Raw genomic sequence first — 13020 nt, forward strand, 5'->3', positions numbered from 1 at the left:
ACTGATACACTGACACGGTGGGGCATTCAACACGAAAGCTGTGCAGCCACGTACTATGGCCACAGCAGAGGCCTTGCCTGCTTTCTCAGGCACTTTATACTCAGTACCAACAAAGTTCCTAGAACAAAATAGATGTTGGGAGGAATTAATAAATGAGTTTGATTAAAATGACATATTAAGGTATTAAATGGCTACAGAAGTATAAACGAAACAAGTGATATCTGCAAGAGTTTTACATTCTTCATTCAAAAATAAACAGTATGACCAAAAGTACAGAGTTTAAAGTCCACATCCCAAACTGTATGAAACGTCAAACCCAGAACATACAACTCCCTACGTATTTTAAGCTGCATAACACATACCCTAATAGACAGTCAAAATACACACTTAATATAAAAGAACCAACTTGTGATAGTTAAGTAACACAAATTCCTTGCAAACTGTCTGTTTCAAAAGCAGGATCTGGCTGTAGAGTGACATGGAGGCAGACCTGAACAAAGGGAGGCGTATCATGTTGTGTGTGGAAAGATTCAACATTAAAAGATGTCAGTTCTTCCTTTGTTGAACTGTATCTGTTCAGCAACATTAACAGAAGACTAATGGTTTTTCTTTTTTAACTAGACAAGCTAATTATAAATCTCCAACGGAAAAATATAAACAAGAAAAAAAGGAAGATTCTGAAAAAGCACAGGTGACAGGATAAGCAGTCTGACTAGACACTAAACATTACCTTTAAACAGTGGAAATCAACAGAGTATGGGACTGGCACAAGCATTTTCAGATCTCTCAAACAGAACCAAAATTCTAGACCCAAGTCCAATGATAAAGGTTCTGTAGCAGAACTCTGAAGAGGGAAAGGCTAGGTCATTAAATTAATGATGTTGAAATGACTGGGTAACCACTTAACAAAAAGCAAAAGCAACAGGATCCATCTCTCACAACCTACACTGGATACATTCCAAATGGGTCACAGATTTAAATGTTAAAATCAAACCATGTATGTACTAGGAGAAAAATGGAAACATTTTCATCATGTGTTCATCAATAAAGAATTAGTGAAATAAAGTACATCAAATACATAAAACAGAATGGGGAAGCTCTTTCTGTCCTTACATGAAATAACCTCCAAGATACGTTAAGTGAAAAATATCAGGATATAGGTAGCACATAAGGGGAAGAGATAGTGGGGAAAGAGTATCAATGCTTCCATATGAAAGGATACACAGGGAATTGGTAACACTGCTCCTTCCCAAGAGGAAAAATGTATAGCGAGAGGGCTCCTACGGAAGGGCACTTTTCCCTGTATGCTCATTTTTCCTATCTTTCATATGTCAAACCATGGAACTCTATTACCTAGCTTTAAAAAGTTATTTTTAAAAACTGTAAGGGTACAAGAAGCCACTGTTTCACTTTTCCTTATATTTATTGACAGCAAAGTCTAAATGAGAGCCAACTTAACAGACATTTCTAAATATTTATATAATCAAATATCTCATATATCTACATTTTGTGTATTATATAAATTGGCAAAAAGTCAGCTAAACATATGTTTCAGGGTTATAAAGTAATTGTGACAAAAATTCAAGATAATGATTTAAAAGGGGACTCATGAAATATCCAGTTTTCATGAGACACCTCCTATTACCAAAAATGCATGTTTGTTTGTTTTAGTAACATGAAAGCGTCTGGCCTGAGGTTACAGCCCAGATTTAAATTTGCCTCATCTCTCTGTATTTTTTTAAACCCAGTAAAAGTTTTATTTGTGGTGGATACATTCAGACACAGTCATGTATACATGTACATGTATATGTTAGCAACTACAACAGAAAGAATATGTTTTAGTTAAACAAGGGCTTGCCTCCTGTAGGGTCATTCATAACCATATCATCTAAAGACTGATTTTGTAACATGTTCTAGTGAAATTACCACTACTCACTTTCAGTACTAACTGAAAAACAGAAAGCTTATATATAGTAGTGTCAGAGTAGAAATATTTATGATGTTTACAATTGACAATACAAAAAAGTTAAAATGGATCGGAATAAATGTTTCAAGACAGTTTTGTATTTTACTGCCAGAGAGGAGTTTGAAAAAGGTATCAGTCAAAAAGATGACGCTTCCCTGGTGGTGCAGTGCTTAAGGATCCACCTGCCAATGCAGGGGACATGGGTTTGAGCTCTGATCCGGGAATATCCCACATGCCGCAGAGCAACTAAGCCCATGTGCCACAACTACTGAGCCTGAGCTCTAGAGCCCACGAGCCACAACTACTGAAGACAGTGAGCCACAATTACTGAAGCCCACATGCCACAACTACTGAAGTCCACGTGCCTAGAGCCCATGCTCCACAACAAGAGAAGCCACAGCAATGAGAAGCCCGCGTACCACAACGAAGAGTAGCCCCCGCTCGCCACAGCTAGAGAAAGCCTGCGCGCAGCAACAAAGACCCAATGCAGCCAAAAATAAATAAAATAAAAATAAATAAATATTTTACAAAAAGATGACTTTGGAATGTCTCATTGAATGCTTTAAAATAGTCAATTTATACAATATCTCAGAACAATGCTTTATTAGTTTTATAGCACCAAAAACTTAGAAATCAAATTTGGTAAACATATAAATATCAAAAAAGGGATAAACCAAATCTATACTATCTACATCTGTTGTTCATAGGTTTTAACTCCTCCAAAAAAATAACATACTTTTTCAGTGTTAGTCCTTCAGAGAGTTACACCAAGTTATTTTATTACCTATGGTAATTTTCCATTCAGTACTACGTTTCCCATTTACTTTAATTACCTATCTTTGAAAAATGAACACACAAAATTCATACCATTGGGCTTCCCTGTCGGCGCAGTGGCTGAGAGTCCGCCTGCCGATGCAGGGGACGCGGGTTCGTGCCCCGGTCCGGGAAGATCCCACATGGCGTGGAGCGGCTGGGCCCGTGAGCCATGGCCGCTGAGCCTGCACGTCCGGAGCCTGTGCTCCGCAACGGGAGAGGCCACAGCAGTGAGAGGCCCGCGTACCGCAAAAAAAAAAAAAAAAAAATTCATACCATTTACAGTTATAGTTTCAGATAATTTTCAGTTACTGGAGGTTATTAAAATATTTTCTGCAACAAAAATGAAATAGGAAGCAAAAAACTGTTTAGGATATGTGTAGAATAAAAATTGTAAGTAGTAGGACAGTAATATTAATTAAACTGTTCTTATTTTTCTGAAAAACAGTAACAAGTAGGCAAATTAGCTTTAGGAGTTACATTTACAGTGAGTGCTAACTTCAAATCAGTGTCCCTCTTAAATACCAACAGGGTCTGAAGTATCAACTTGAGCTCTAAACCAAAGATTGAGTTGGATCCACTTATCATGTATTTATATGTACATTAATTCACATGTTAATTCCAGCTCTCTGACATCCTCCACTATACATTCAACAACCCTACTGAGTGAAAGAATGAATGAATAAATGAATGAATACCACCACATTCTAAAAGTGAGATTTTTTTCACCTTTGTGCATATTTTTATTACAAAAAAAAATGCTAATAATCATGGCAAATTTCCATATCATATACCTGTCTTTTAGAAAAATGGAATTGTCTCTGGACCAACCGGGTCTAACACTATTCTTAGATTGAAAAGCAGTAGCAGTTGCCCCAGAATATTTTCCTCTGGGAAGACAGCCAGGTTGTACTGTTTACTTTGAAGTTCAGACCACACAATAACTTATGCTACTATTTTCAGACCAGATTGCTCCTGCTATACCAGGTGCTATATTGTTAAGGTCATACCAACATTTAGTGTAAATGAAGACATCATCTACACAAGGAATGGAAGAAACAGATCCACAGGGGAATGTTATTAACAATCTAAACTAGCTTTTTTTAACTCCAAGTAAAATTTGGTATTTTGGTAAAGACCTCTAAAGCCTTGAATAGATCATGTTGCATACAGCAACTACAGAGGCTTCAGGGTGTTTTCACCGTCCACTGGTGAACGTTAAGAGACCATGCTGTATTACACATCGACTCCCAATTCTCCAACTGCAAACAGTCTTTCTTATTATTCCAATTGCACTTATGTCAACAACTTGATACCTAACACTCCAGGGACTTCAAATGCCTACCCTGGACTATAAAATTGTTAAGAACAGGATTATGTCTCGAGCTACAGTTTCTAAACCTTCGATTTCCTTTCGTATGATAATACAGTATATAGACATTGTAGGTACTAGACAAATATTTGTTGATTTCCTGTTATTTGAAGGAATTACCTCTTCCTTTATGGATATAAAATACACATCAACAAGCTAATGGAAAAAGTATAAAGAAATTACAAAAAAAAACAGACAAGGTAGAACAAAAAAGAAACCAAAGTGTGGTAAGTTGAATATACGAAGAAAGTTGTGAATCAACATTTTAAGGAGGAAAAAAAATGAATTAATGAGGGATAAAGGGAGGGCATCCCATGCATAAAGCAAGAATGCCCTAGTTGTGTCACTATTCAAGTTGGGGTATAAAATACAGTTATCTGGCTTAATGTTTAATGGACATTACAGTTCTCCTCTAATTTCACCTAATTCATACGTGGTGATGTGAACAAATAAGCACCAATCCTGGTATAGATAAGAAACTGATATCCTGTGATGTCACAGCACATAGATTATTTTAAGATGTCCTATTCAGCAACCCATTCAGGACATTTTACTAACAAGCAGAGTGAAGGAGAGGGAACTTCCGGTTATGCAATCTTCCCAGGAAGAATTTGATACTAGGTTTCTTTGATCCTGGATATTCCTTTTGGCCTTTCTCTAAATTTTCCTCTTTGGAGGTTTGGAAAAGCATAAAAAATGGAATGTGCTGATTCACTGGGAGTTAGCCAGATATACTGTGCCCAAGTAAGCTTCCCTTCCTAAATCACTTTCTTGGGGCAGGTACCCTATTGACCTCTATGCTGTGAAAGTTCTCATCACTCCGGACTGTAACTGCCAAAGTGCATGAATATCTTCCCAACTGGACTATAATACAGGTCCCTCCAGGAAGGAATTAGGCATTGCCTCAAACATGGTGAGAACGCAACCGTTACTGAATAAATCAATGTTCTCCAGCTAAAAACTGCAGGATAATACCTAGTGATAAGTAGGGCCTAATCGACTTAGTAAATGAATGGAAAAGACAAATAAAATATAACATTTTAATGTGTATGTTTACGTACCATAAGACAAAACCTTTGCTAAACAATGCCTGTATAGTAGTCCATTTTTAAATATAACAACTGAAACATTTCATTACCCAAATTCCTCCCAAAAAAGCTACAGAGGAACTTCTAAATGTCCTAGATCTAAATCTTATTGTTGCTATTGTTTTTAAATCTGTTTTCATGTGAGAGGAAGAAAGCATCTGAAACCACTAAGTTGTCTTTCTTACCTTCCTATCGTTTAAAGACAGCTGAACTGATATTTTTCCTTTACTGGCTAGTAATAAAATTCTGAAAATAGAGACTGATGATAGAAAACCGACTCGAGCTAAACCACAGCACGGTTATGATAAAAATATTATAATGTTTGAGTTTTAGTTACTTAATTTGGCTCACAGTTTAGAATAAGAGTATTTCTTTTAATTAACTATACTACAATTTTACTCACTTCAAAGCCTCCTCAAATTTATGGATTTTCTTTTGAGCATCTTCTTTTTCTTTATCAAGTTCAGTCTGCAAGTCATGAACCTGCCGTGACAAAGATGTAAAATTTACTAAAAGACAAGTCAAGTTTACTCAAAGGAGAAATACAATGAAACAGTTATCTTAAATCTATTTTTAATATAAAATTAGATTTAGATTTTTCAAGATAGAGGCTTGGTTAACCATAATCATTTACCATAGAATTATCTTAATAGTATTCTCCCAGTAATAATTTTCTGGTCAAAGTTAATCATTGTTTAAATGTACCTGCACGTGGATTCCCTGTAAAATAAACTGATATGTAAGAAATTCAAAAAGGGAGGAATCACTTTTGAATTTTTTTAACATTACATATTAACCAAAGGAAATTAATCCAACAAGACACAGGAGAATACAATAAATAACGTGTCTATATTCCCCCAAAACATACAGGTTATGATGAAACAGTCTTCCACTTCTGGGAATGATCTATATAACCGTCTACTGAGTTTGGGGGGAAGTCCCCCCACCCTGAGAATCTCTTTACTAAATGTGGCATCCTCTGAACAGGTGGGATGGCAGCAAGAATAATGAGGGTCAAATGAATATTTCTCTTCACAGAAAGCTCTCCCTATGCAAATGCAGATAAGCACACCTAACACGGACCCATTATACGGATCTAAAAATAGGAAGAGGAAACTGCTACAGCTGGAGGGAAGGGGAGAGTAAAACAGCAGCTGTGGTCCCACAGAGGACACAGCTGAGGGTGCAGAGCCCAGCTGGAAGGTAAGGGAGCTCAAGTCACTTAGCAGGCGGGGGTCCCGAGCACAACCCGCCGGCAATCCAGGTGAGGCGGACTGCGTGCCTGGTGGGGCACAGGAGGTGGGGGAGGAGTGAGAAGAACGAAGTCGACGAAGCGCACGCACACACGCCCCCCCACACACAGTCACAAACCTTTTCAAACCCTGAGTCAGTGCTCCTCAAAAATACCTGTATTTAGTTAGCTACTTATTGGTTGGGACAGAGCACTATTTAGCTCAAAAATTCTATGTTCTTTAGCCTTTTCCTATTACAATTCTCTTATATTTTTCTCCTTTGGTATTTTAGTAAAATAAATAATAAACTGCCTGTAAAGTGAAAGAGTGAGGACAGAGGGGAGTTTTCCAGGACAATATTTGATCGAAAGCGCCTACTGGCTGCTGTGATGGCGACCACCAAGGTGCAGAGTGCCTCCACTTGCACCTCAGCCTTTTCTTTCCCTGTGACGCCTGTTTCTCCTTCATGGACATCATGTCTTCGGGGATTCTACTGATGAATTTCTTAATGTTTTCTTTTGAAGAAACTTCTTTCTCCGAGTCGCCTGTATCACGCTCTCCTCCCTTTGCTCCACAATATTTCTTCCACAGACCCCATTCTGGCTTCTTCCTCTTACTCATTCTTAAACAGAGTATTATCTGTTCAGATTTGGTGCTTGACCAAAAAAAAAAAATACGGGGGGCATAACGCTGCTCCTGTCCCATGTCCCCTAGTGAGGTCTCCTCAGAGCTGCAGTGAAAATCCAGTTCCCAGGAAATCCCCAGGAGGGTTTGGGGAGGTTTTCCCTCACCCCACAGACTAGGTCTCGGGTTCGGCGAAACCACACGGTATGTGGAAACCTCGCAGGACCCGCGATCAGAGCCACTGGCAAGTCAACAGCACCTGACACACTGGCCTCCAGCTGGCTGCACGAGCAGGGTTCCCCCTCGATTTCCTGCTCGGTTTTCTTCTGGGACTCAGGACTCTCTGCACGCTAGCATAATTGAGATTTACCCGCTTTGGTGAAGATGTCAAAAACTGAACCAACTTTGAGAAAAATCTATTAGGGTTACACGGTGATTATGATCGCAAGCTCTGGAGCCAGACTGCACAGGTTTCGCCCCTTCACAAGCTACTCGACACTGTGCCTCAGTCGCCTCTTTAGAAAATGAGGACGGAAATCAGGATGAGCATGCTTTTCAAAAACTGTGATGAGTTAATAAGTGACTCCAGGTAAAGCTCTTAGAACAATATTGGGAACATGATAAATGCTCAGCAGTGTTAATTATCATCACCTCCCCAGACTAAATACTCTATACACAAACATTTTCTTGAAAATTCAAGGTCATTATGAACACCCCAAACCACAATACAGCATGCCACATAATGGAATTCCCTGTGGACTATTTGCCCTTTCAGAAAACGGCCCCTGAATTGCTAAGAACTTTGAGTTCTCGTAAGCACTTTTTACCACTCACGATTCAATCTTAACCTTGGTCAAGTTCTAGCTGCCACTTCCTGATTGGCTTGTGCTACCCAAGCACCTTGATCTAATTTATCGCTTCTAAACTATTAGGACCATTTCTAAAGCAGCAATGAGGCTATCTGGGTGGGAGAATGAGAGCCTTCCCTCTGAGTGAAACATGCATGTGTCAACGCACAGGCTTCTGAGCTGGTGGCTCCTCAAAGCTAAAAGCTGTTTCTCATTTATTTTTATATCCTCGGCACTCAGCACAACACTTGGCCCGCACTAGAATAGTCAATAAATGCTGTTCTGGGTTTGTTTTTTGCTTATTTGTTCTTAATTGAATATATGTGTATTGAATGCTAAAGGGACCCTTGGGGTTATACTTTTAGTTTTTACCTATATTCCAGAGAGCTGGGGGTGATGGCAATAATGCTACTGCCAACCTTTGCTTCTGAATGTAGTAATGGCAGTGGGAAATAAGCCTTAAATTGACTTGCTTGCAATCCTTTCCCTACTATATAGTTAGCATCAAAAATGAATTTTAATAATTTAAATAATGGAAACACAAACCAGATAGACAAAGACACAGCATATATTCTCCAACACGGGCGTCTGCTGTAAATGAGTGAGCCAGGTAGCCAGAAGCACATTTATCGAGCATTTAGTAAATGTAGATTTCATTCCCGTGCACCCTAAGAAGTTAAGTTATCAAAAGGGTGTGCTTGTATAAAGAAGAAAGAGGTTTGCTATGTGCAAGGAAACAGATGACGGCAGACACCACAGCATAAAGAAGAGCGTGGAACCGCGGCTGGCTCGTGCGTGGACCAGCCGACGGCCCCACCGCGTCTCGCAACCACACTGCCCACTCTGCTTCTCACCATGACAAATACGGTGCATTGCGCGCCATTAACTCTATAAATCATTTCACTGCACAATTTCATTTTTTAAAGCTTCACTCAAGACACCTGTCCTCTTAAAGAAAATTAGGCCGGTAGTAGTTGGAAAACACTATGCAATACACATAGAACTGTGTAAATTTAAATTTTTTTAACCTAATTAAAAGAATTATATATAAACACTAAAGACTGGAATAACTATTCCTAATAATTTTGAACTCCATCAGACTTTAGATCTCAACTGTGACACAGTTACATCAGAATTATTATAAGTAGATATTTCAATTCCAGCACATTTTAGGATATACGTGCTTAACATCTGTCTCATGAACGTCTTTCGGTAAACAGCACCATCTTTTAACTCTCTGGTGCCTGTGTGGAAAACAGGCAACAGGTTACTTGTAGGAGGCAGGTGTTTCCTTGCTAGTAAAATCATTCAGCCTAACCGTTTCCTGATTTAACAGATTAGGACACTTCATCAAACAATGAAATTTAGTTTTACTACCTATTATTTGTTTGATGTTCAAAGATCTGAAGAGCAGGTAACAGCCACCAGAGATCAATAAAGACCATTAGGTAATGTGTGTGTGCTCAAATCAGGGACAGCATCTGATGCTGCTTCTCTTACCTCAAAGACAAGTTAGACTCTGATGCTGCTTTCTTGTTGGCATGAGGAAATAATGTCATTCAGATGGCATTTCCTCCTCCTGAACAGATATTCAGAACTTAGTTTTATACCAAAAGTTACTGAATGCGCACACCTGTAACACTGTCTAAGACAAAAACAAAAGCGCTATCCATCCCACTTGGCTATCCGGTTACACAGTCTGGTGCTCGGTAAGATTTATGTCAGCTCTCTGAGCAGTCAAAGAGGATATTCCCTGAGGGGGGTACGGGACATCAAATCTTCAAGGGCTGAGATCACAGCAGGTTTAATAAAGAAAGAAGAACAGATGTCAATTTAAAAGGGGGAGATTATGGAATTAATTGTAAAACAAAAAGTGGCACGCTGAGCGCCATTTTCTTCCAATACAAACAACGTTAGAACGTATGCAATATGTACAACTACGCTTATTTGTCTTTACAGATGGCTGCTATTCTAAACACATCTTATTTACACTGAAAACAATTAACACTCTTTAACTAGTTACGTTATTTAAAAGCGAGACCACTTGATAGCTCACGGAAAGGGAAAAGCTGTAGTTATGACACCTAATTAAAAGGATTTAGGTCTGCTCCCTGAAGTGAAACAGAATAGGATGGGGGAAGGTGGCTGGCTAGGGATGAACTGAGCTTTAACATTCTGTTTCTTGTGTGTGTCCATCAGGGAGAGGGGCTGGTGCAGAAACCTGAGTTTACTCAGTGGCCGAACAGCCAAGAAAAGACTGTGGTAAGAGAGACTCTGCCTCTCCAGCCCCAACTCTGTATGTCACAGCCCACAGGAGGACTCAACTTTGGGGTAGGAAGACAATCTTGTATATGAGTCAGTGTGCGCCTCCCTCCTGGTACCAAATCCTCTGGGGCTCACAGGTAAGCAGATACCATCACTCAGGAGGAGGGCTGACCACGGAGTGTGACAGAGCAGGAGGCCAGGAAGGTGGCCCTGATGGATGGGGAGCCAGACATCTGCCCAAAGAAAGAACAAAGGACTAACAGGTACACCCAGAGGATGTGCATGCCTCAGGCAGTGGGGAGAAAGGCTTATGACAGTGCATGGTCTGCTCTGGGTAAGTCAGATTGTTAAGCAGCTGCATGGCTCAACAGTAGAAACCGAAAAAATTCTTTATTTCAGTGAAGGCAGTATTTCTCCCTCCTGTTCAGATATCATTTTGTAGGCATGAAATATATTCAGTATCTTGCATTGAGCTGTATTAAAACTGCAGGGGAAAGAAACTTTAACAATAAGAAAATTAATTATAATTTTAAAGAGCACATATTTAGGTCAATGCACATCAGAAGAAATACTCACTTTTCCAAAGGACAGAAACCTTCTGCTTCCCAGACATTAAGCTGCTGGAGAGCAGAGTCTATGGCTAGTTCACCCTCAACCCCTACCCTGCATCCGGTGCCTGTTGTGATACCTCGCCCCGTGAAAGCATTTAATGCACGTCTGCTGTGACGATATGCATAGATAAGATGTGGTATTACATCTTTTAACAATTTTGTGCTATAAAATCTGTCTAATTTTAATTTGTATGTATTTTAATTAGTCGAAGGGGTAACTTTTTTCTCATTTTCCATTATGTGGGTATTTTACAAGAGGATTAATTTGGTGGCTGTTAGAACTGTAAATAATTACAAAAGCAGCAACAAAATCTTTGCTATTTCAATTACAGTCATGCAGCAAACAACAAATTCAAAACTCAAGTTTGAAAGTCACAGACATAGAATTCTATACTTTATCACCGAAGGTGTCAACAGTGTGGCAGTGACCCTAGTTGTTACTGGTAACAAGGACACCAGCATGCACCAGTAGAAACAGTCACTACCGTCACTGCTCTAAATCGCAAGAGACAATGACTAATCCATTTCTTACTAATCGATCGTAGTAGACAGTGCTTTCACTGTTTCATATTCTTTGGTTAATTTCTTAGAGTTCTTATTACACATATGATACAACAGAAAAAAATAACACCCAACAGTCACATCACATTTTTACTGGCAGAAAGAAAATATAATTTCAAAAGGTTATTATGAAAGGTGAACATAATAATACTCTTCACTCAAATATAACAGAGAAGTGGTGTTTTAATGTTGATATAATTAAAAATCAAACTGAAGAAGCTGTTTATAAACATGAAAAAGAAGCTGTTTATAAACATGAAAAAGAAGAAAAATTTGATTACTGGCTAACTGAAAGGAACTCAGAAATAAGAGCTGGAATGCACGGCTGTATAAAAATCAACCCTCATTCTTAACTGCCTCATGTGCTATTTTAAATGTCATAGCTTCCCATGAAACATATTACCTTTTTCTCATAGGTGCGTTTTAAGTGACATTTCTCCATTTGAAACTTATTTTCTTGATCCTGTGAATAATAAATATTTATCTTTATTATACTTAAAATTGCTTCTGGGGTCAATAACATTGGTAATCTAATGAAACAAATCAATCTCTTTGATGACAAACCTTATTTGAGTCTTGCATATTATTAAGAGAGCCCTACCTGTCCAGTTTTCTAAACTACAACTAGAAACATGCATAGCTTTATGTTGGAGGCCATAAAACCTTAGTTATCTGAAGATGTTACCACTCTCAAAAGTACATACTTTACAGTGAAGGAGAAACTTTCTGATCCTTAGAATTAGGAGATCACTTAAAAATGACCAAATGAATCAACATGAAAATAATAAGTTTGAAGTTATATCATATAGAAGTGCTTGGTATTTTTTGACCATGAGAGAAAAGGCAAGATCTAAAAGGTGTGAAAGAGGGAGTTCCCTGGCAGTCCAATGGTTGGGACGCTGCACTTCCACCGCAGGGGACGCCGCACTTCCACCGCAGGGGGATCCTGAGGAACTAGGATCCCACATGCCGAGCGGTGCAGCCCAAACAATAAATTAATTAATTAAAGGTGTGAAAGAAAGAGAGAGAAATTATAAAGAATGGCAGATAATAATTTAAAGAGAGGAAATAATTCTAAAATAATAATATATTTAAATAAGGTTTATTCTTTTAACTAATCTCAAAAAAAGTAGATTGTTCAAACTAAAATTATTATTCTTTTTACTCTATATCCCATTAGCATCTACTTTTGTTAAAGTAAATAAGATGAAAAATGATATAGTGCAATAAAAGAATCAGAAATGGCTACCTGCATTTCTGAGTTTTTTTCATCGACTCTCATTTATATGTATATACCAAGAAAAGGAGAGGTGAGTTTTAGCCATTATTCTGTGTAAAAAGACAGGACTCACCTTTAACTGCTGCTTTCTTTGAAGTTCTGATTCCTGTAACTGCTGTTTTAATTGACAGATGTTCTGTTCTAATTCTTTAATCATACCAGATGCCTAAAAAGATTTTAAGAAAATAATAAAAAAATGAAACTTTGATTTTTCTACCATCTTACAAACTTCTGGTTGAATAAATTTAACTTTTTCCCCCCCCGAAGCTTCAGTTAGAATTAAAATTATCTATAAATCTGAATTTTAAAAAAATTTTAAGTTAAAAAATCTTTTAAAGTAAAAAGATAAATTAAGTACTGC

General features: G+C 38.2%; 1 protein-coding gene across 18 annotated transcripts in view; it reads right to left on the reverse strand.

The window, feature by feature from the left end:
* Positions 1–13020, reverse strand: part of CEP112 (centrosomal protein 112) — a 422023-nt gene that overhangs the window by 304495 nt on the left and 104508 nt on the right. For all 18 annotated transcript variants that reach the window (XM_067714849.1, XM_067714863.1, XM_067714851.1 and 15 more), the window contains 3 exons: positions 12733–12825; positions 11784–11843; positions 5643–5722 (listed from right to left, as the gene is read on the reverse strand). In XM_067714849.1, the coding sequence (XP_067570950.1) occupies positions 5643–5722; positions 11784–11843; positions 12733–12825 (233 nt within the window). The remainder of the gene's footprint in view (positions 1–5642; positions 5723–11783; positions 11844–12732; positions 12826–13020) is intronic.

This window comes from Pseudorca crassidens, chromosome 19, assembly GCF_039906515.1.
Source record: "Pseudorca crassidens isolate mPseCra1 chromosome 19, mPseCra1.hap1, whole genome shotgun sequence".
NCBI classification, from domain to species: Eukaryota; Metazoa; Chordata; class Mammalia; order Artiodactyla; family Delphinidae; genus Pseudorca; species Pseudorca crassidens.